The sequence below is a fragment of the Mytilus californianus genome, unplaced genomic scaffold (assembly GCF_021869535.1).
Source record: "Mytilus californianus isolate M0D057914Y unplaced genomic scaffold, xbMytCali1.0.p SCAF_4, whole genome shotgun sequence".
Taxonomy (NCBI): Eukaryota; Metazoa; Mollusca; class Bivalvia; order Mytilida; family Mytilidae; genus Mytilus; species Mytilus californianus.
This window is the reverse complement of record NW_026262690.1, coordinates 55,632,552-55,658,162: the sequence shown is the minus strand read 5'-3', so window position 1 is coordinate 55,658,162 and position 25,611 is coordinate 55,632,552. Positions and strand designations below refer to the sequence as shown.

The 25,611-nt window shown below is 32.0% G+C and overlaps 1 protein-coding gene and 1 long non-coding RNA gene across 5 annotated transcripts in view; one reads left to right on the top strand and one right to left on the bottom strand.

Moving 5' to 3' along the window:
- The first annotated feature begins 1,088 nt into the window (after positions 1–1,088).
- LOC127698445 (uncharacterized) lies at positions 1,089–24,538 on the top strand. 4 transcript variants are annotated; one of them, XM_052201895.1, is made up of 14 exons: positions 1,089–1,310; positions 6,227–7,889; positions 8,884–8,994; positions 10,042–10,173; positions 11,075–11,188; positions 11,709–11,732; positions 13,793–13,861; positions 14,351–14,989; positions 15,170–15,496; positions 17,086–17,190; positions 19,664–19,759; positions 19,866–19,892; positions 21,722–21,787; positions 22,703–24,538. In XM_052201895.1, the coding sequence occupies exons 2-14, from the start codon at positions 6,236–6,238 to the stop codon at positions 23,341–23,343; spliced, it is 4,005 nt and encodes a 1,334-aa protein (XP_052057855.1). In that variant the 5' UTR covers positions 1,089–1,310; positions 6,227–6,235; the 3' UTR covers positions 23,344–24,538. The 4 variants fall into 4 exon arrangements, with proteins under 4 accessions (XP_052057855.1, XP_052057856.1, XP_052057857.1 ...); XM_052201896.1 differs by lacking the exon at positions 19,866–19,892; XM_052201897.1 differs by lacking the exons at positions 19,664–19,759; positions 19,866–19,892 and adding an exon at positions 17,571–17,615.
- LOC127698541 (uncharacterized) overlaps positions 18,537–25,611 on the bottom strand; it is a 191,307-nt gene continuing 184,232 nt past the window's right edge. Inside the window, exon 2 of the long non-coding RNA XR_007980879.1 lies at positions 18,537–18,880. This is a non-coding gene — a long non-coding RNA (uncharacterized LOC127698541). The remainder of the gene's footprint in view (positions 18,881–25,611) is intronic.

Sequence of the window (25,611 nt, the reverse complement as noted above, 5' to 3'; positions counted from 1 at the left end):
ATGTCTTATCTAAGACCGCACATTCATTTGTTGTGTCTTCGTTTCGTTTAACGAACAGCTACCAACCAGCAAAGACTGCACTCTAAAACATTTTTTAAATCATAAACATCCTAGCACCTTTAAATCTAAATGATCTTTTAATTATAAAATCAAACACGTAGTATTATTTCAGATTTGTTAATTTATTGGAAATTCCACCAAAAAGAACCACTATCTTTGGGAAAATATCTTTTTCATACGCAGCACTGATATTATGGAATTAACTGTCGGGGAAACGAATTGTCATCAATTCAGAAATTTGGTATTTAAACGGAATTGAATGACTGCAAATGTGACTGTTGATGGTGCAACATTGATAAATATGCTAGCCAGCTTATTTCTGTTACTTACTTTGCATGATATTGTTTATTGTTGATGTATATGTTTAATTGTCAGAAAACAAGCTTTTGAGAGCTTGTGTTGTAAATGGTTGTACAATTACCGAAAACATCATTTTATGTTATCTCGACAACATTTTTTGATTTACAATTCAGTTCATCGTAATTCCAGATTTTTTCATTTTATAATTCTTTATTGATATCAATAAATATGGAATAAATCCCTAAACGAATTGCCGAAGGGACCAGTTTGGTCTGACCTTAATCAAAGTTTTGCAGTCTGGTGACCACTCATACCATAGGTGTTTGAATTTTGCTTTAATGAGGCGAGACATTTTTACATTTATATATTACCGTGAATATTTAAAATTATTTCTTAAACATGTCATTCTTATTACAAGTAACGTAGACACGAACTCAATTACAGCAATTCAACTATTGATAAACAATAAAATGGTTTTATAAGTTGGGCCATTGAAATATCTACCCTGTATTTACTTAACTCTAAACGTTTAAAATTATTTGAACGAGCACAAAAAATGAAAAGGATAAGAAATCAAAATATAATTAATAAAATCCAATAAAGTTGAACACCTTCAACTATTCTTACAAATTTAAATCACCTGTTCAGCTTTAACATGTACGTTCAAATACATTTCTTCCTTTACGATATAGGTAAAATAGAACCCGATTACATATACAATTGACCTATTATATCAAATCTTGCATTTGAAGGTTTGGATAGATTATTTTAATATGCAAATACACAAGGGCTCCGTTCTACCGTGGTTTTGGACGACTGAACATTGAATATAGACAGAACATTTTGATTCAATTCTATCGGGAATGCATCAGCCATTGAAATATAATACCACAAATACTATGGACAGTTATAATGTATCCATGTTGATTTTGAAAGGTTATTTTTAACAGGTAGGTGTTTAAAATCTATTAAGTTTCAATACATAGCATGTGATTTATTTGTGAAGTGTTTTAAAGTTCACACATTAATAAAACAGTTATGTTTACACTATTACTACTTTTTCTAAAATGAATCGGTGCAGTCTGAGGCATGGTCGACCTCTTCTGCCTAAGCAACATGACACTACTGTAGATCATTTTAAGATTTGTTCTGTCATGTTTAACGTGCTGTTGTTTCACCAATTTGAAAGTTGTTATCGGCGTCCCACGGACAATTTTTCACATGTATCTTTCCATTACCTTGCATTCTTATAATATAGATCAAATATATAAGTAAAATACTATTTTATATGAACTATAACGTTCCGATCACATATACTAGTCCTTATTGTTGCATGTTAAACTAGACGCAAGAGAATGTATATATTGAGTTGTTAATTATGATCCCTTGCACATACAACAGACATATACATATCAAAGCTTGGTCAAAACTTTGACTACTAAATTTTATTACAAACATACTATATAACTCAACCCTGCATAAATTATCCTTTGTTTAATAACTAAATTTAGTCATATTTGCATAATAGTGCTGACAGGGAGACAGGTTCAGTATATCTAGGAATTATTGTCAGCATATAGTGCAGCTCATGCGCTGATACAGAAACAGTGTTTTTTACTTTGGGAAAACATTGCTGAAAAAGACAATCTGAATCGTCAGTCATCTGTGATTTTAGTTATAAGCAAAATTATGCAAGTTGTTGATATCAAAGGTATATTCAGAATGCGTTTCTCTTCTATGAAGTATGCGTTCTTGTATATCATATTCGAACCGTCTCTCTGAAATAAAACAATAGGAACCAGTTAAAATTATCCCCGTTTCCCTTCGGCGGGACAAAGAAACGCAACTTAACGGCGATGAAAAGTCAATTTGGAAATAAAATATGACAAGAACATGTTAAAAAAATTATTAGAAGTAAACTCCTGCAACGATTCAAATCTTTTCTTTGTATTGTTGATAACCGCCGTATTGATTGATTTAAAGTTGTTTGTTTAACGTCAAATGGAAAATATTTCAGTTATATTCAAACAATAAATCCAGTAAGTATGTTTTGCAAAGTCGGAAATTAAGACTAGAACTGGAAAAACCTCATGAGATATGGGATAAATTGTTCCTTGCAACAGGCCATATACGAACTCGTCAAAGAGTTGTTCAGTTAAAGGGTTATTTAGCGAGCAGGTAGCTGTGCACTATCCCTGTACAAGGCATTGGATTCAACCTCCACATCCCGACCAGACATGGTTACGTCTTTATAGATCATTGCCAAACGAACATCCCTCCTAAGCATTGAAATTTATTGTCGGCCATTCAGGGGTAGTCCATATGTCGATATAGTCTGTTCAACATTTTGGATGGATAACTATATTGTAAGAATCAAATAATTTTACTACTTATGAATTATAAAAATATTTCGAATGTATTTGTAACGATTCATAGACAAGAACAGATTAACATCTACAACTGAGGAACGTGAACTATGTTAAAACCTGACAATTAAATTGCATTGTTTAAATGCATATTATTGAGACGACTTATCTTCGATACACAATCGTGTAATTACAACAACAAATAATTGTATCAAATAATTATGAGTCCTTTTGTCAATCAAATAAGACCCATTGTATTTCTTTTCAATAGTGACCACAAAGATGTCAGTTAAAAACTTCAACTTGATTGTGATTAACATTGAAAAATTAACTCAGATACCAATAAGGCTGGTCGAGTTAATTACATAGGGCAAATGTAATGCACTACAAACAGAACGTAAAATCTAACTGTTGTTAAGACTTTAAGAAGATTAATCTTACGAAAACCGTTAGCTTTAAGACTATTAGATTTTTAAACATTCAATATTTGATTAAGAAATTCGGAGATAACCCGATTAATCGAACAACAAAATATTCAATGCATTTTGGAATAACTAATGCTGCCCCACGCGCTTGAGTTGTTGACAAGTTTAACTAAATACGCAAATTACTATAATCTACTTTTATTCACATTTAAAAGTTGAAGGAACTTTTTACATATTTAAGAATTATTTTCTTTGTAGCTGAGGAATTCATTAGTAATCACATGTTTGTAAGAAAAAATAAAACATGTTGAAATATGGTCACCTTCACTTCTCCCATTTGTCCGGCTATTGGGGCGTCAGTTATCTGTGCGGGATATATAACTAAGCAGTTACGTCCGGTCGGCATGGGGTCCTTGAATCTGATGCCTATGGTATAGAGAGTCACGCTCTACGCACTTCAGTTTGAAAATAAACTGTTGGCACATATATATATCTTGCCTGTATCTAATTTTATATTTTCCAATACTTATACAACTGTGTACCAAATATTATTGATTTACCATTAGTGATTCTTCTTTAACTGACCTAATCACAGATTTAACAAAATGTTCACGCGTCCGAACACGCCACCGGAAACAGCATACCTAAGTCTCACTTTTTGACTCCGTCAAGGCGAGACAAAAGCACTTACAATAACTATTGGAAGAGTCCTTAGATGACCTTGCAATGAAAGTTTTCTCAAGTTCTCAACTCATTCCAGCATTATCTTTTCCCACTGGCATTCCAAAATGTGTCCGCCCTTTAACCCGGTTGACCAGAACTTACTTATTAGATTTATTTGTGATTTGTCCTACTTCTGAATTTGCATGAAACATTAGTCATTGGACTTGAACTTAACAATACTAAATCAATCAAGGAATCAATCATATGAAAATAACATTGTTATTTATTATGTTTGCATCTAATGTTATTGACCGATTTTATTTTACTTGTTGGGAATAATTGATAGCCTGTTATTTGCTTAACGTCCAGTGACAAATATTTCACCCGACAGCAAAATAACAATATATAGAACAGGTAGGTTCTGCAAGGTAGGAGTTGGCCCGGTTTAAAGGTGGACAATTTCGGCTGCCACTAGAAAAAAAACCGGATTTGTTGGATAGGGACAGAAATTTTGCCTTTGCAATAGGCCACCTACGGACCCCACAGGGAGTTGTTTCGTGGGTCCCTCATCGTGCAGAGAGCGCGATAGTCTCTGTTTACAAGACATCGTATGTAACGTCTCCATTCCAACTGGACATTGGTTGCGTGATTATACATCCCGGGCAGCTAAAGACATCCCAATTCAGCCAGGGTTTTACTTCCAGAACGAGAGGAGTCCAGGGATCACAATATCTTTATATCCCAGTCGACCTTTGGAGTTTATTTTGAGAATGTTTTTACACTTTGTAAGACATGGTAAGCTCTATTATAATTTGAATTCTTATACTTGCATACTGATGACGATAAGTTGTTATATACAAAATTTAATAATCATGAACTAGTGGACAAAACATCGCATTTTAATTGGTTTCTTAGATAAAATAAATCCAGGTCATCTGCACAGCAACTGCATGTTCAAATATAGACTACCTATGTTTTACATTTGAGGTTTTTCTTCTTTACAAGATGCATAACTTATTCTGATGTTCATTTTCTTTTATTTCATATTTTTATATAATCTCATCGAAATTAATTTTTTTCTATGCGAACGAAGGGCTCTCGAATGTCCTGATTTGTGTGTTTGTTTTTATTTCAATACATTTATTTGTTACATTTCATTTGGGATTCATTTATGGAGGATATGAAAGGAATGTACGGGTGCAACATGTGGAGCAGGATTTGCTTCATATACCGGAGTACTTGAGACCACCCCTAGTTTTTGAAGGGGTTTGTGATGTTCAATATTATTTTCTTCGACTTGTGATTTTTTATTGTCCCTTTAATGTCTTCTGTTTCTTTTTTAAATATAGAAAATACTCAACTGACAAACTTTTATGTATAGTAGCTTAGCTATAAAGTATTTAAAATTTTTGGCTGGTGTACAATTTACTCACATTTTTATAAAATTCAAACAGTACATTCAAACTAATAAAACTTATTTGGTTGTTGCATTTTACTGTTTATTTGCATTTAAATGTTGGTATTTACCATTAACAGTATTTTGGATGCCAAATACTTGATAAATGGCCTAAAGACCCAGCAACGGATAAAGTCTATTGAACTTATTGTAATGGATCGGAATTGTAGAGGGTCTTTGTATCTTCTTGTATTGACTAAAATCAATAAGCAATCCAAACGATCTTGTGATATCAGAGTACATATATTTGCAAGTCACATAATTTGTAAAATAGTTTGGCTAACAGCTTTACTTGTCAAATCTCTGGAGCTATTCAATCTGACTTTTATTTACAACTATTAAGATTAAGGCAGAGGAACTATACACATATAAAATAACAAATGAAGTATACAGTAGTATCGTAACACATTCATTTCGAATCTCTCTCTCTCTCTCTCTCTCCCTTTGAACTGGTATTTAATGTCAGGCATTCTCAATACACGATATGGGTTTTGCTAATTGTCGTACGGTGACCTATAGTTTCTAACTTCTACAACATTTGGTTTCTGGTAGAAAGTTGTCTCGTTGGCAATCATACCTCATCTTCTTATTTTATATCAATCAAAATTTAAGTGTGAATGGTGATGTGATTGAGAGAAAAAAATTATCACGAAAACCAAGTATTAAGAGTTAGAGGATTGCAGTTCGTCCTGAATATAGCTGAAATAATTGTTGATGAAATAATTGTACTTAAACTAACTGGCATATCGAAGACGTTTATGTAGAAACAAATAAGCTCAAATGTAAATAATGTGACTAACCTGTATAAAAAAACACGCATACATATATTATCATGAGATTTCTGCAACATCTATTACAATATTTTTCTAACTAAAAAGACAAAACTCCGTTTGCTATTTAGCTTACAAAATATCATAATTTTTTTTCTTTTTTAAATTTCTGTTTTTTCTTTGCAGACAACTATCATGAATATAAATCAGAACGCTTTCCTCTTGTGTCCGATTTGTGAAAAGGAGTATGATGACAGACGTGGTGCTCCACGTGTTCTTCCATGCCTACACACGTGCTGCTCGACGTGCTTACAAGATCTATTGAACGACAACGAACTATGTTGCCAAGAATGCCAAACTCGTTTTGACAAAACTTTTGATGGAGTTGAGGCCTTTCCATTAGACACTGCCATTAGAAACTATTTAGATTTTATTAGGGTTCAACTTCGACCTACAGAGGTGCCTTGTACTGACTGTCCAGATGAAGCAAATGCGCATGCATTTTGTCGGGACTGTTTCCTATTTATATGCCACGAATGTACACGTGCTCATAAAAGAACGCACGTAACAAAGAAACATATTTTAGTATCGATAGAAGATATGCGAGAATGTGACCTTCGTGATTTTCATCGAAAAGACACATGCCAAACAAAAGGCCACGAAGAGCAGATATTTACATTCTACTGTGATAAACGGGGTTGTGATGTACCAATATGTACTCTCTGCGCAGTCTCAGACCATAATCAACAACATGGTCATATCATTCGTAACTTAAGCGAAGTTTATGAAGATAGCAAATCAACCGTCCATAGCGTTATTCGAGAAATCAACAACAGGGGAAATCCCATGTCTGAAGCTGTATCACAATTTGAATCTGTAGTGGATGATTTGACCGAAAAGGAATCTGAAATAAACCATGAAATTGATTCCATTTTTGATCGATTTCAAAAACTACTAGAAGAGCGAAGAGAAAGGCTTCATAGAGAAGTAGAACACCATTGCCAATCTAGAAAACGTGAACTTACGGAAAAAGTCTCAGAACTGAAAAGTTACTCAACAAATGTTAAAACTGCCGTAGAATTTGCTACAAGAGTAATGTCATATACTACTGCGTCAGAATTCCTCGTGTTACGTGATGTATTGCTTAAGAGAATTTTAGAGTTAAAAAACCACAAGGTCTCCATTCCAGCAAAAGACGATGTGGCACTGAGATTTTATCGTGGTGCCTCCGACGAATCATTCGCAGATTTGGTTAATGCTATTGGAAAAGTCGTAACAAAGGACTCGTCCAATTCCCCAGAAACCGTTAACTCAAGCTTCCAAAGCGAAAGCTATAGAAACTCTAAAAGAAGTAGTTTTAGTGACTTTCAGATCGAATTGCAGAAAGATTTCAATACTTTGAACAGTTTGAATAATTCGCCTTCTTTAAATGAACAACAGGGATCACAATCTGATTATCGAATGCAAAAAACAAGTTACCAGTCACAAAAACAAAGCATGTCTAATGGCCCTCTATTGATAAAACCTAGTTCACGAAGTGATGATTACGATAACATTAAACCAAGTAGTCAAAACCATTATTACACCCAAAAACAAAGCAAACAATCGGAATACCGATTTCCAGCTGAAAACGAGAGCGGTGTCGTGCAAGTCGAGTTTAATAGCCAATCTTTAGCGCCAAGAGAAACACAAACTCCTGATTCGGAATTTGAGACAGCTCGAAGTGAATTAAGAGATGTCGCTAAAAGCATGAATGAATCAAAGTTCAGACCAGTCGTGAATGGAACAACTGAATCAGCTTCTCCAAGCCAGGACAAACCCAGCTTTTTCAGTCGACATTTATCAAGTCGTAAGTTATGTAGTGTTTGCTAATCATCTTTTGGAATCGATTTCAATTTTTTCACTGTTATACTTCAAAATATTACGGCACAGCTTTTAGTATACTAACTCCATGGTATTGGCGCATGTTGCTTTATCTTTTATTTCGATGGATGTTCATTTATACCCATGATATTTGTAGTATCAGATCTATTATTTTATATCTAAAAGTAAATGTTTTGCCTGATGATGTAAGACCTATAACCAAAACAGTCCAATTGTCAAAATTTTCTTGTAAATAAACTGATTATTGCAATTAAGTGGAAGGAAAATTGCAACAATTTATGATTAGCTAGTATGAATTATATATTGTATTATGAACAACGTTTTTGACTCTATATTACCGAGTTAACATTATCGTAAATTGTTTTAAGGTTAACCCCAACACCATGCAAGGGGTTTCTTTATCCTTGGATTAGCTCCAATACCACACGTTTGATCGAAATTATCTGACTGACAGATAAGTAGATGGTTTTGAGTTAGAAAACCGACTTATTCCGTAACATTTTCTTTTAAAAAATCAGGAAAATGACAATGGCAATACATGTATATTTATTAATCCTGATCAATGCGATCTTCAGATTGACTGGTTCGAACAGTGGCAAACTGTAATATTCTTTCCTTTCACATTCTGCAATACTTGCACTGTCATTGTTTACTCTTGTATGTGTTACTGCATCTGAACACACGATGACGGTAACAGGTTTTGTACTCTATCTTGTATTCGTCATTTGTAATATATATATTGGCTTCTCATAGTTTTAAGGATCTCATACAAAAATTACTAGTAACTGAATTTGGAGCACCTAGTGCAAAGAATAGATAAAATATGTCTCGAATAATTTGTAAGAACAATCTTTAATACATGTAGACACTCGTGATCTCTGTTCATCACTCTAAATGTTTTCATTCTATGTTCTAACAAGCATGCATTTACTAACTTACTTTCATGCATTTTGTATTAGCTCCTGAAAACTTGCATGTCATATCATCAGAAAATGCCGAAAGAGACACATCAGCAGACGAAACACAGCGCGAGACAATCCTTCATCAGGCGGGACTTACTGACTGTCTTCGTAAGTATCTCTCGGGCTTTTATATCAGCTTATGGGAAGTTTGATGTAAAATTACATTGATTTGGCTTTGAAATCATTTTTGAATGACAGAATGACCAAACAGTAAGTCTTTGTAGGTCACAGTAAGCAGTTGCATCTTTAGGCTGATGTAGTAGGCTACAAAGTTAAATTGCTTATTGTTCAATGAACCAGTTGTAGTCATGCAATCACATTTCAAACATATACATATGCATTAATATATAGATTTCTTGGTATTTTGCGTTGCATCATATTTACAATAATTGTCCAATGATGGATTTAAAAATTATAAATCATTGATAGCAGTCTTATCAATTATTTTCTTGTTCTACCCAGAAAGTCTGGAAAATAGTGGCGAATTACCGAGACTAATCTTTCCTGGTATGTCAGTTGTTTTCTGTAGTTTGCTTTCAAACACTTTAAAAAAAAATTTTTTCTTGTATTCTATATCTAATTTTAAAACCGTGTCACACACAAATAAAGTAGTTTGCATAAACGATATACAGCAATTAAAGTGTTTGAACTCAAATTACGATTTTTGTCTTTTCTTAATTGATTTACACAATGCTAGCATTTATTTTCATCAGAGACATATATATGTCTCTGTTTTCATTAAATTGCGACTTCATATTTAGTTATATTAAAGTAGTTTAGTAGCGATTATTAGATAACAGTTTCTTTAAAGTATACTTGATTTAATAAATGACTTATTGTTGTGGTGAAGTGAAAGAAGAAGGCTAATGCTAATTATAGTGACAATAACAATAATACTAATAATAACCATTGCAGAAAGTAAATTTATAAATTTAAGAAGAATTAAGTAGCTGTAGATATTGTACATCATAATAGATATGTAGCATGCACGAATTAAAAAAAATGACAATATCTAAGTGTAGTTTTTTAAAAGCTTGACATATTTAGATGAATACACTGATGCTATAGTTTATGTTTTTCGAAATCTTTCCCTTAAAAATAAAAACAAATGTATTACTTATTCAAATACAACTACTATATATATATATACTTTAGTGAAGACGAAAGTTGAAAATGAAAGAACGCAAACTGTTAGAGAAAGGCGCTCTAACTCTTGTCCCCCAACACGTAGTACCAACATTCTTAATATGCTAAAAACATGGAAGCTTTGTTTAAAACTCAAAAAGGGTAAGATAAATGATGACCCGAGTGAATTCCCAATGTTATTTGTTAAAATATCTGTTTGAACTGATTGCATGATTGATTATTTGTGTTTTGAGAGAGTTTATGATGAAGTTAAGGGTGCGAATTTTCGTGGAAGAAAACTATAGTAAAATCTTCATTACATAACATTCTGGCTGCTATTTGCATATAAAGCTGATTTAATTTGCATTGAAACTCGTATTCACATTTAAGGCTTCATCATATCTTTCATCATATGTACTGTCTTGTCCAGTAGTCACATTTACAGTCTTTCTGAGTCTATTGCACGAAGTCCTTTCCCATATAACATTTATATTTACCTCATTGTCAATTATACTAATCCATTTTCTTTTGTACAGATGTTTTGATATTTGATTTATTGTATTGGATGAACGGGAAATTTTGTTTACAGGAAATTATGCAAAGTCTTATTAGGGAGCTACCATTTGATTTTTATGGGGGCTAGGATGAAATTTGAAAAAAGGCAGGACAGGAGTTTTGAGTAAAAGAAAAGGCAGATGAGCAACTTGGCAAAAAAAAATAATTATGTAAAAAAAGTCAGGATAAACTAAAAAAAGAAAAGGCAGGACCGAATAGAGTGAAAAATAAAAAGGCAGGACAGAGATTACAACTTAAAAAAATGCAGGACAAAATTGTTCATCCTAGCCCCACCCATAAAAATCAAATGGTAGCTCCCTTACATAGTTCTTGTTTTCACTTGTAACTGCATGGTATTTAGATATTTTGAGTATTTTGATTTAGATTTGATACTTTCAAAATATTATACATATGATTTTTTTAAAAGTAACAATATGTTATGGATTTTTATACAATATAAAAAACAGATTTCGTCATATTTTGTTTAACTTTCATTTTCGGTAAACAGAGCGAAGCCTTAGTGCCAGATCAAAAGATGAAAGTCCGCGTGCTGAAGAGACGAGTTCTGTACAAATTACAGAAAAAGCCTTTATATCGCCACGTGCACACAGACCACCATCTCGTAAGTAAATTTTTCGGTGTATATTTCACATTTATAACTAGTATCATGTTTTCCCAGTGTTCACTTTCACCATAGTTTTGATACAGTAGGGACTCATAATAGATTTAAATACTAATTTATCAACCGCAGATGGTTTTTGACAGTTTTCTAAGTTTGTAGTTATTTTAACAAATCTCATTTGAATATGTACATGTTGTAAACATGCATCATTTGGTTCTTATGTAAGGTGCAAATCAAGTTTAAATAAAGTTTTACCCGATTTCATATAGTAATAGTGAAGACATTTCAATTTCAATTTATAGTACAGCATCACAGTGCTGAATTCTTTAAACTTTACTTTCAAACATAACCGTAACCTTTTTTCGTAGTTATTATAAATTTGACAATCTTGTACTAACTTATTTCTGTGGTCATTGTCAATTTTCTGTTAGACATACGCTATGTGAGTTAAAAACATCATTTTGTACTTTGTCATGATCCATTTTATGTTATCATATTCATATACCATTTACTTTTATAGAAGACCAAAGTGAAGATGTTGGAGGTAACTATAGAATGAGCACACTCATTAAATATATATTTCTGTATTCTATATTCATTAATTTATAATTTATAGCACTTTCTTGGTATAAACACAGAAATGACAACAGTCAATAGAGCATGCTTTACCCAGCACCTCATATTTCATATCATTCTATGCTGTTAAGATGAGTCGCCTTTTCATAAATTTGCTTCGGTTGAAAATTAAATGCCACAAATATTTTTTTCTTTTAATCTACACAAAGACACTTGTGTTCATAATGATATAGATTTTGGCAATAATTTTTATTTGGATTTTTTAAAACAATTCAAATATGAAAAGGCAATACATATTTCTTTTCCTGATCACCTACTTCCATTGTCATTTGACGTATCAATGCTAGTGCACTCAAATCTATATCTGTATGTATAGGGATGCAAGTTATTCCAGTAGATGTTTAACGATACTATGTAAAATCTTCTTAACGGCATGGTTTATATATTTGTCATTATTTGATAATATTTCATCTTTAAAAGTTTGTTATTATTAAATATTTTCAATTGTATTTTACGGAACCCGATCAATCCCTGAAAGAACAATTCATTATCATAAATTTTTCTCAAAATTTTAGCTTATAGATAATGAGATACTTGATACATTTTTGTAAATTTTCAAGTATGTAAGGGATCGTTTTGAATATTTAATTCAATATCAATTTATTCCGATAAACAAGCGAGAAAAGGTAAATAAGTTTAATTAGTCCATAACTTTTTGGTTTTACACATAAAATTGCTTTATTACATAACCATCCTCCAGACAAGCATGCTTTTATGTAATAGTAGATTAGCCAGAATATTTTGATCTTTACATTCTTTACTAGAAAGCCGTACTTATATTATAACATTAATATAGGTGCACTCAGATTTAACTCTTGTATGTTTGATAAATTTTACTTTATGTTTTCATTGGGAAAGATTTAAAGACAAATATCTTTCACGATATGAATTTTAAACTCTAGTGAACTATAACGCTATAATATATGAGGGCTGGTTATAATAAACAATAACATTGTGAAACATTATTTTTGATATTTTTTGTGAAATTTTTCAGAATCGCCAAAATGACTTCGTACCCCATTAGGAAATTTTAAAAAGACTTTTAGACGTTATGTTTTGTTAGCTTATATTGTTGGAACACTGTCTTAGACATTTACCTTATATTTCCCTTTTTATATACTGCTGCAAACTTTTATGGTCGTAAATGGGTCTTTATTATTCGTTTAAAGACACTATATTTTCACAATAACTTTGGTTTAAATAGAAAAGTAATTAGAATAATTTGAATTTTATAATAAAGTTTTACTTTGTTTCTGAAAAATGCGGGAAGGGTCCAAAACAGTTGTATTTGTACAACATTATCTCTTTAGAATTGGCGTAAAGATTTTTCTTAATCCTTATAGAAATATTTTTCTGTATCGAGGGGTCACTTAGATGTAGAGAGCCTTATAGGTGATAATTTCAGATTTTGATTCGTTTTCTTTGAATTTGTATAAAACTATACCCCAATCCTTCTTCAATTAGATAGTATTAGCTCTTGCAGACTTGAATGTCTTTTCTTTGAATCCCTCTTGCAAATCCCTGTTTTAACGTGTCAAACACTCACACTTTCAGAGTATAAGGCCAAAAGGCCGAACATTTCACTTTCACTTGATTCATTTTTCATCTGGATTTCACAAACAAATATAAAATACTCTCACAATTTACAAGCTACAAGGACTTGTAAGATTGAAACCTATCACTTTAACAAAAAACTACATGTCCAGCACTTATCTGTGTAAAACCACACTGCAAACATGCTTCAAATAACATCTGATAATAAAGTGAAAATTATAATGTTTGGTTAATTTACTTTTTCAAATAAAATTAGAAAAGAAAAACTTACTTTGATTTTCTCACAAGTTTACTATTTTTTTTCCTTTATCATTTGAAATATTTAACATTTCATATCTTAGACATAACAATGAATGGTATATGTTTACTCTGATTTTACAATGTTTAAAATATGTTTATCATTGTGTGTTTCAGTGTTTGTTCGTAATGGTATTGCTGATGGACAACCAAGGTCGGGACCTGCCATTTTCAACGACGTAACAAGTAATACATTTGTGATTATTTTCAATTTATTCAGTGCTTTGATATGTTTTCCCTCTAAAGGCATTGTTCATTTAGCTAGCAAACATATTAAGATTGTTTTCATTTTTGAATTGTTTTCCAGTTTTACATGTACAGGATGAAATGTTTTAAACTATAGAACGAACTAATGAAAACGATGTAATACTTTTCTATATTACCCTTTTCTCTTATTCTCGAACAGAACAACAAAGTTTTCATCAAAACCATCAAAATATTTCAACTAGAATATCTTTTTCGGAAAGCGTCTTTTACTTACAATATTGAAAGAAAACTGTAAATATGTTTCCTTTCAACATTATTTGAACACAGACTCTGACATTAACATTAATAATGGGTTCAAATGATATATACATGAATACGTACAAAATGTATATTAGGCTTATGATATAGTATGTGCTTGTTTGTTATTTAAATTATGCTGCTAAGAATAAAGAAAGTCTTTTTTTACAGGTCCAGACTTTTCATTTGATGTTTTGACTGTTCACGAAGAGAGGGAGGTATCCATTGATGGAAAGACTTTGCGTAACAGGAAAACTGGCAATCCTTCAAGTAGCACAGTAGTTGGACCAAATCAACTCAAACAGTACAAAGGAATTATTGGAAATTATTCATTCCAACAAGCAGGAAAGTACTACTACGAGGTTGATGTTACTTTTAATATCATCCAGCCACTAGAACAGACTTGGTTAGTGTTTGAGCTGGGCCTTAGCAGAAAAGAGGACATCGACAAACATCACACGGTCGAAAGACACGAGTTTGCACGATCATTTTACGTTGCTCGTTATCCAGAGGATGGAAAACTGTCGCAGGAGTTTTGGCACAACCGTGACCTAAAGGCTATCATTCCTTTGTGTGATAACAGTCCTGGTCTTACTGTAGAGGTGACCTATGGTATTCTAATAAACACAGCAACCGGTAAACTGACAATTGCTGATGTCAAGAGGGAAAAGAAGTTATATACTTTTACTGACGTCGATTTCTCTCAACCATTGTTCCCTGTTTTTGGGACTTACAATTCTGATCTTGTGAACGTCATTATGAGGTTACGAGCTGGAGCTTCACTGGTACAGTTTCCCCCGTTTCTTAAAGGTAAGTAATTTTGTGATGCGAGTAAAATGAAAGATTTTAGATAAGTTATTTATTACAAAGCTTTTTGTTGCAACTAATTGCAATTTTCAAATGTTACTTTATTTTTATGCATATATCACTTTTAAATTACTAAACAACGTATTTACAGCTACTTATTTGAGAATGTTTCCTTATTCACAGGAAATGAAGCACTAGATAGTCCAAGAAAGTCTGATCCATTTGAATCTGATCAACGAATGCCTGCAGAGAATGAGAAAGGCATGGTTCAACGTCAGATCAGCATGCCCACTAGAATGGCGGGTGGTCAACATAATTTATTATCACCTAGAAATAATTTGTCCAGGAGCTCTGAAAATATAAATGAAACTTCCTTTGATAGCGCCCGGAGTGGACTGAGAACCACCACTGCAAAACCTGTAAAACCATCTAAATTTGGATCTGTGACTAATGGCAACTGTTCACCAAGAGAAAAGCCACCACAAAGTTTCTTCAATAGACCTAGAAGTCGTAAGTCTCATGATGAACTTTGTTTTAGAATAGTTATTGCTTCAAAAATGATAACGCTATCTTTTATTTCAATATCAAGAACTGTGTGTACATCAGATATCATTATTTAAAATTGTTGGCTCTCTTCTTGACATAAAAGCGTTTTGTTGAATTCATTGATCGGTGCTTTTGATGAAAAGGGTTACATTTGCTCCATTGCTTATTCATACATTCGTTAACTATAACGCCGATGTAGTATAGAAAATTTCAAAGTCTGTAGATTTTTCCTATTTTAATGCTGCAGTTGATAGTTTTTATAGATTTCTAACATTCATAACAAGATTTTTGTGAAGTAATGCTATTTAACCTAACGTCTATCACATTAAATAGACTAAGTTTTTACGAAGTGTACATACTATCAACCCACATAAATGTTGTTTTTGGCAATATATACCCTATATGTAAACGTTTATACTCACGGCCCATTGGTTATTTGTAAACTATTGCCATCACTTGCATTCCGTCTCCTTTGTTTTATGCCTTTTTATAAATAAAAAAAAACAATAAAAAAAACAAACTTACCTATTGAATATAGTGTGCCTTTTTCTCCTGGGTGTTGTCATAAAAAAATTGTTTGTTGTATAATTATTGACCAGTCCTTTTTATGAGGAATGACAGTTACATTAGCCCCATTGCTTTATCATACGTTCGTTTACACTTGGGTTAAAATAGAAATTTGCACAGTCAAGGGGATTTCCTTTTACATGTCTATGTCTTGACATATCTTATAGATAATCAACCAACATGGTCATTGTTAAACTAGATCAGAACTAGATCAGAACTATTTAATGTGTTATGATAGTGTCTTCTGAAAATTGAATCCGAGAACCGATGGCCCTCAACCGGGATGGTTTAAGTAATGGTTATTTCCAGTAAACTTTAAAAAAAAAATCATCTTATCAGAAACTACTGAATCAAGTGAAACAAATTGTTTACAATCATTCATAAGAATTATGTATGTGATAACCAACCAAATTAGTATTTATTACAAGAATCGGATGTTAACACCAAATTATAAAGCCAACAGGGACAACAGTTTGGCGAAATGATTTTATTGTTGTTCCATGTCCATTGATATTACTAATTGAATCAATAAGAAAATCAAGCGTATTGCTACACTATACACAAGCACTTGGTGAGGGATGCAAGCTATTTGGAGGCTTAAGTACTACATGATTTTTGACGTTACCTTACCATGCTTTTACTATATCGTGGTAACTGTATATGTTTAACATCGTATGCTACGTATAATGTTTAGTTACAATCATACATGTATCAGTGCTTCCACTTTTCAGTTTTATGAAGTACAAAAAATAAATACTTTAGTAAATATGCAAATCTTTTCCGCTACGACACGTCAAAGTTGAGCCTTACATTTTACTTGATTTTGAATAACTTAAAACTAATATATTTTGTCAATTGACAATTATGGTTTGAGCTATGTTTTATTAATGAAAATGGTGTCGGCTTAAAATATAAATTAACAGAGAATTGGTTTTAAGAGTTACTCACACATTCATATAGACATTCTAAAATAACATTTCTAACAGCTCCAACAGTAAAGACGCAACCCGTTCCTGGTAAACTCCGAACATCAGCTTCAACATCACAGTTAGATACCTTATCTCGACCATTAGGCCTTGGAGACTTCATGAGTAAGTAAAGCATGTTATAAAAAAAGTAATGATTTTACAAGAGTTTATGCCTGAACTAGGAAACCTATAGGGCGTAAATTGTGCATGCTCATAATATATAACGTGTTTGAAATGAGTTTTTAATATTTTAACTTCAAATCCATATATCAAAGCAACTGCCAATTTCTAAAATAATTAAGAGAATAATTGGGTGTGAGGCGATGAGATGGCAGCCCAGTAACACTAAAAACAAGAGTAATGAATTTCAGGTCAAAATTTTAATTTGGATAAAATAGACAAGACATTCAATAAAAACCAATCCTTTACACATTCGTGACTATTAAACAAAACTATACCATCTTTTACATTTTAAAACTTTATTCTTGTCATTATCATAACAGAGGAACTCGAAAAGAGAGGGAATTTACCAAAACAGGTTCAAGCTGGTAGGAACACTAACATTAGTCGCCAATTGGTACCATATATACTCATAGCCAGTCATCGCTGTTCATATATATGCTTAATTACTAAAAGCTTGTCATTTTCAATGCATTCAGTATGTAAATAATTGTATTAGTTAATAGTGTAATGAACTAGTGCCACAAATGTCAGTATGTAGATGTTACTTTTCTTCTGGTAGTCTGTTTCTTTTATGTGTTTTCTTTAGTTGGTCTTTTAACATTTTCTCTGATGCTAAAATTGAAAAATGTTAAGGAAAACAAACTGTTGTGACTTAACATATGTTTATTTCCCCGCCATCTTTTTGTTTAAAACATACATTGAAAAACAATACAGGAAAATACTTTTGCCATTAACAAAACACAGTTTCTGAAATTACTAGAAGATCATTTAAAATCAAAAGCTGAAACACACTGCATGACTTGCATGATGCTTACATAAATCTGTCTAAATGAGTCATCTGAATTTCTTAAATATATTTCGAGATGTTATATAGCCTTTTCAAACCACTAAATCTTGTATCGTAACTTAGCTATGAATGTCTCAGTCGTTATTCCAAAAGAGTGAATTGCGATGCGAAATTGAAAATGTTTTCTTTCAGATTTTGCAAATTTATATATATATATATAGCGAGACAATATGGTAATAGTTTCATATTTAAATACCTCTTGTAGTAGACAAAATCAGCATTTTTGCCGGAATATAGCGATTTCCGCAGTTCCCCCTTTTTTATACGCCCGTCAAATTTTTGACGGGACGTATTATGGTATACAAATGTCCGGCGTCCGTCTGTCTGTCTGTCCGTCTGTCTGTCTGTCTGTCTGTCCGTCCGTCCGTCTGTCTGTCCGTAAGCATGTCGCACCGTAACATGAGAATGACTTATCAAAATTTCATGAAACTTAACATAGTTGTTTCTCATGATGGTCAAACGATCTGTATACTTTTTGGTGAAAATAAGATTAAAACTTTTTGAGTTAAGGGACTTAGTAACTAAAACAGGTGTGTGTTTTTTTTTCACATATCGCGCCGTATCTCAAAAACAATTTATGATTATTGCTTAAAACTTTACACACTTCTTAGTTATATTAATCTTAAGATCTGTATACTTTTTGGTGATGATTCAAAATTTTATTTTAGAGATATTGAGTATTTTGTTAAAAAAGGGGGAGGGGTTTTTCACATGTCGCGCCGTTTCTCAAAAACAGTTTATGATTATTGCTTAAAACTTTACACACTTCTTAGTTATATTAACCTTAAGATCTGTATACTTTTTGGTGATGATTCAAAATTTTATTTTTAAGTTATTGAGTATTTTGTAAAAAAAGGGGAGGGGTTTTTCACATGTCGCGCCGTATCTCAAAAACGATTTATGATTATTGCTTAAAATTTTACACACTTCTTAGTTATATTAATCTAAAGATCTGTATACTTTTTGGTTTTGATTAAATATTTTATTTTTGAGATATTGATTTTTTTTTTTTAATAGGGGGGGTTTTCAGATGTCGCGCCGTATCTCAAAAACGATTTATGATTATTGCTTAAAATTTTACACACTTCTTAGTTATATTAATCTAAAGATCTATATACTTTTTGGTTTTGATTCAAAATTTTATTTTAGAGATATTGAGTTTAAAAAAAAAGGGGGTTTTTCGCATGTCACGCCGTATGTCAGAAACTATTTATGCTTATTGCATAAAAATTCACACACAAGACGACGGGCGTATCATGCGCTCATGGCGCAGCTGTTTATTATTAGTAGAAATGCTACATCTATAATGAACAAAATAGAATTAATATTTGAGTTGAAAAGGCTATACTATATATTAATCTTTTAAGTTACCTCTTTTTTCCTTTCCATATTGACAAACTAATTAATAAAGCATTTAGGATATAGATCTTTTAAGATCAATTTAGAAGATAAATACCGGTAATTCGACAATTATATACTATTAGACAACATTTGCTTTATTGCTTACTTGCAACACATAAACGTAGATGTTTCCTTACTTCTGCACATTATATTATTCTTCCACAGAGAGAAGTCTGAGTCAGACTGGGGAAAAATCATTTCAGCCAACTTCTGAAAGATCATTTAAACCAATAACTTCTCCTCTGAACCAAAGACGTTCTTGTAAGTATTTCTTATTCTAAAGAAAACAAAGAGGTTCTATTTATTAACTCGGTAAACTTTCACATTTATCACCTTTCTGGCAGTTTAACTTCTCTTTACTTTTTAGATGACACTGACGAGGACGACGATGAAGGTAACATTAGGCCAATGTTTGGTCGTGATTGCATTCAGTGTATTATCACACTCATGTTAATTGTCATTGAAAACTATACCTTTTTATATATTGATAACCTTTGCATATCAAAGACCGGTGTAAATATTCCTAAAAATACTTTCCTGAGTTGTATCCTTTCTGTTTAATGATGTAACGATAAAATGTATAAGACATTTCCATTGCGAAAAAAGAAAAATTAAAAAAAAGGACGAACAAATTTCGCATAACCTTGGACAAGTATAGCAACATCAATGTATGAACGTTATACAGATTGCAGCTTTGCTATGTTTTCGTATTTATATAAGGGTCATAATAACAAATTTCAAAACACTTATAAATAGCTGTAAATGAGGACGTAATGGTTTGTAAATAGACGTCCTTTATAACCACCTTATTTGGTGCATAACCTTCAAAGAATTGAGTAATTGTATGATATATAAACTCATCATAGATACCAGGATTACCATATTCGATCAACAATGAATCATCAGCAGAATAGATATAACTGGAAAATCCCAAATTGCTAAGGCATCCGAACCGGTGTGTTACTGTTATTGTTTTTATTCTTGCACTCGTTTGATCTTCCTCACGAATGTCTACGCTTCTCTTTTCCCTGTTTATAGCCTATCCGCTTTCCGATTTTAAATCCTCCCTATTCATATAATCAAGAATTCAGTGCCATTTGACAAATTTAAACTTTTAAATAATTTGTTTCATAAAAGGATAAGTGTTAAGTAAGTTGTGTATGAATTTCCTCAGTTGCGCCAGAATAGACTTGCTTGTTTAGCTTAGCTCCTTAAAGCAATGAAATAATTATACAAATAATAATGATATTACTTGCCATCAGTAGTACAGATTATTATATATAAATGTATGCAATTTTTCATATATCGCATTTTAGATGTTCTGATACTGTTGAAATGAACACTCTGGAAATCACTAAGAATGACAACAAGAAGGCAGCTTTAAAGTAATGCCACACAAGTCTTTTAATACGTTTTAACTTAAATGTTTTGATTTATCTACACAAAATCCAGTTTAGCGGTGACTGTGCTTATGTTTAAGCTGTTGAACCTTTAAGCTTGGCTACTGATTATTTGATGTGTACTACAATTATGTTTTACCTGATTATTATTACATTATACTCACTGGTACAACTTTCAGATGTTTAGATTTCTTTTTTTATGAAATTGTTGGTTGCTTGTGTAAAATACCTTATGTGTGTTTTAGTTGATTACTTGCTACAAGGTTTTTTTTATAGAAACTACAAACATGGTTTACCCAGGAAAATATATGCCAAATGATTCAATCTTTGTTTTATTCAATAAACATATATATGAATGTTAGGAGTCTCTACAAAATGTTATCAGTTAAACAATGTTTATATTTAGTAATAATATTTTTCTCTCAGTTTTTTCTTTTGTGATCATGAAAAAAAATCTATTTACCTGCATTCAAATTTGTTTTTGGTATTTTGGTAATTTTTTAAAGGGGCATTAAAAGTTAGCAAAAAGTAAATGTTTATTATTAATTAACAAACAAAACTATATTTTGTTTCGTCTTTGGCACTCATTCGGTTGTTCGTTGTGGTAGATAAATTACATGTGAAGATCACTGATTTTGGCTCTGTGTATTGATGCTTTCCTTTGCGATGTAGTTCTTTACGTATAGAGAAAGGATGCACATTTCATTCGGTGACACTAAACATCAATAACTACTATACACGGTGAATTTCAATATCAAATACCGGTGGAACACCATGTAAATTCAGGCATACACTAATGTATTCGTATCCACTATATTTCTAGTATTTGTCAAAAGTTCAAGCTCAGAGGAGGTAAAATCAGGACCAACAACATACAACGACGTGCAATGTGAGTACCGTAATATCGTAAGATTAAGATAAATAAGGGTATCACAATGTGACCAGTTTCCATAGAATTACATTAGATATACCGTTCCAAATTATAGTCAAAAGACTTACCTGAAATAGTAGATTGAAATCACTACTGTGAAAAACATGATTCCTCATCATAACTCTCTAAAATGCTACTAGTATTTGGCTACACTTATCTTTAGGGAAGCTAGTTTCAAAAGTTCAGTTGCTATTTATACTGATCAACCAGCATGACCTCCGTTACTATAAAATAATAAAATATAGTAGTGATACATCGACACTGACCATTTCCTCTTCACTTAAAGAGCATAGTGGAGCAAAATATAATGGAAATGGTCTTACGGTGGATAATGTAAAATTGATTATAAAAGTACCTTTAAATAACTTGGTTATTTGTTTCCTCAATTCTAACTTATTTGATTGGTCATTTTTCGGTAGGAAAATGTTAAGAGACGGGTTAACTTTCAAATTGATATCTGATGAACCTGCTTGAAAATCAAGAAGCCGGTATGTCAAAACAATATGAATATTAAGGAGTATTGCTGTAATCGACTCTGATGTCAGTCTTGATTTCTTTTAGGTTTAAACTCTAGTTCATCGTTGAAGATCATCCAAGACTTTGACATAGTAATCATTTCGAATGTTCATATGGTACTGTTTCATGTAAATCAACTCTATTTACGTTCTTTTCTTTTCTTATAGTCTTTCAGAAGCCTTAAAAAAAGCTACAAAATTGTGTCGGTTTAATGCAACTATTCATCTAGATTTCGTTTACTCCTTAGAAAAAGATGACGATGCCATGGTGCTTCTGTTTAACAATATTGTTATATAAATTAAGGTACGTCTTGATACCTACCATATTTGATACTGAATATTTATTCGTATTTTATAGGTCCAGATATTTCCCTTGACATAGATACTTGTCATGAAGAAAGGGAGGCTTCGATAGACGGGAAAATATTTAAGAATCGTAAAACTGGTAAACCATCATCTGGAAACCCGAAGAAACAATTAAAACAATACAAGGGAATTCTTGGTAATTTTTCCTTCAAAGAACCTGGCAAATATTATTATGAAGTGGTTGTTACATTTAATATAATCCAGCCTCTCGAGCAAACGTGGCTCGTGTTTGAAATTGGCCTATGTAGACGAGAAGATGTTGACAAACATCATACTGTAGAACGTCACGAGCATGCAAGATCTTTTTACGTCGCAAGGTACCCAGAAGATGGAAAACTAGCGCAGGAATTTTGGCACAACCGTGATCTCCTTGCCTATGTACCCCTCAGCGAAAATAAAGCAGGGTTGACTGTCGAAGTCACCTATGGAATGTTGGTGGACACGAAGAGGAAGAAATGGATCATAGCCGATGTGAAGAAAGAAAAGAAACTGCATACTTTTTCTGGATTAGATTTCACCAAACCACTTTTGCCTGTATTTGGAGCGTACAACCCAGATCTCATCAGTGTTGAAATGAAAGTTAAGGCGGGTGTGCAAATTTCTTCATATCCTTCATTTCTCAAAGGTCTTTAAGATCGAATTTAAGAATAGTCTTGCCAAATATTTGTGCCATTTTATTTAAGAATTGATCATGACGAACATGTTCTTTCATTTTTAGTTGGAGTTAGTCAATAGAAATCTAGATTATGTAAATGATTTTATAACACATTTAAGAAAATTTTAATGGATCAGGAATTTTCCAATACCTTTTTTCCAATGTAAAGATATCTCATATTGAGTTGTGTACTTAATAATTAGAGTTTGAAATTGACTTGTGTTTGTACAGACATTGGTTGTGTTAATTTGCATTTTCGTGCTTTAATGTATAATTGTTAATTTGTTGATATATGCATTTAGTCAGTTTTTTATATAATTGCATTGTATTTTTTTAAATTGTTTTCCGTCCACAATTTTTATATTTCTTAATCTTTATGTTTATTTTTGTAGCAAAAGATAATTTCCTTCTCTGGTAAAAGACTACTCTATATATTATTTAATAAAAAGGAGGAAATTTGGTTTTACGCATTGAAAATACGCCTTCAACAAGAACTTACACGAGGCAATGGTAAACTATAATTATTATTTTGAAATAGAAACACGCTTTTTAGTTAAAAAATAAGCCAAAAGATAAAGATAAATTATAATGAAAATTTAATTACGATATTAATGTACCTTTGTTCAAGAAGAAACAATTGAGTTGTTAAACTATTATGGTATATATACCTTGCACTCCTCGAAGTGAATATAACTTATATTTTACAAGTGAAATGGTAGATATTTATACCAAATTGTGTAATCATAAGGAATATGTTATTTCTGTTTCACATTTCGGGTTAAAAAGAAATGTGTTTTACTTTTTGCTTTTGCTCAAAGTAACATGTATGTGATTGATATTTTCAGCAAAATGTGCATGTTTTGCAATGTGAAAATGCTTTTTAGTACATTTAGAGATTTTTTTTAATTAGTTGTAAATGTGTCACAGTATGTTTTTTTTTTGACAACTTAACCTCCTATTTCAAGATTTTATAGATATAATCTTCAAATGTTTTATATAACGCTACATTTGGGTAGGCTAATTTTAGAATATAAAATACATGACAATTATGTGATACATGTACTTTAATTTCTTCTGTGATATATAGTGTATGATCTGTGATACTAATTATACATTTTAAAATCTATTTTTAGAGTGATATATTTATAAGTTAATCATTAAACATAGACTTCACTTTTTGTTTTTGTCTTGCGTTCTCTCCTGAAAATATTATTAGCCATTTGTTGACAAATCTTTGCATGACCTGCATATCAAAATTGATTTTGTTTAAACTATGTTTGAAAAATCAACTAGATATCGTATGCCCTTTACCATTTACTACACTTATTCTACAAACAAAACAAAACTGCTTTCATAGCGTTTTTTTTTAATTATTAACCAGCACCAAATTAATTACTTTGAAACGGCAAAGATCTATAAATACACGTAGAGTTGCAATTTTTAAAGAAAGGAAGCAAAAATTATAGCGTTACCTGATGTACATTGAACCTTAAAGTTTCCGCAAAAACTTTTCGTGTTGGGATTGCACAGATAGTTCGAATAGAAGGAAATGTGGGGTACACGTCAATGAGACAACACTCCATGACAAAAATAACCAAAATACAGTCTTCAACAAATATATTGGTGTCTTTACACTACTTCAAGCTCTTAATAGTCCCGAGTCTATAAAAATTGCTTGCGAATATATTTAACAGAAACTTCAAAATGTATATATATGTAGTTAATAGACCATTTTCATACTACTGACGTCTGACTCCGTATTATATAACTTTTCGGCAGCTTACCAACTCTGTGGTAGGACATTCTGGTACTCGGCCAGGCAAAAAGTAATATAACAGAAATACCGAACCCCAAGGAAAATTCAAAACGGAAAGTCCCTTTGTAAATTCAAAACGGAAAGTCCCTTTGTAAAGCGTCACCAGTGTCTGACCAGAAAGTTGATGAACCAGGGTTATGCTTATGTGCTCTGCCATTTTGTTTTTCTTTGTTGACATATTTGTTTGTTTTTATAGTGACTGAGATTATAACACAATGTTGACTGCTGTACCCCTATTTTTGACATTTTAACCTATTATGTCTGATTGTTTTGTTCACACATTGTTGTCGGTATAATGGAATTTTATGCGACTGTCATACAAGAGAGGTTTAGCTAGCTTTTAAACCAGGTAAAACCATTCGTTTGATGTATTTGGGCTTTGGTTTTTGCCAATTGTTAAGGGACTTTTCGTTTTGAATTTTTCTTGGAG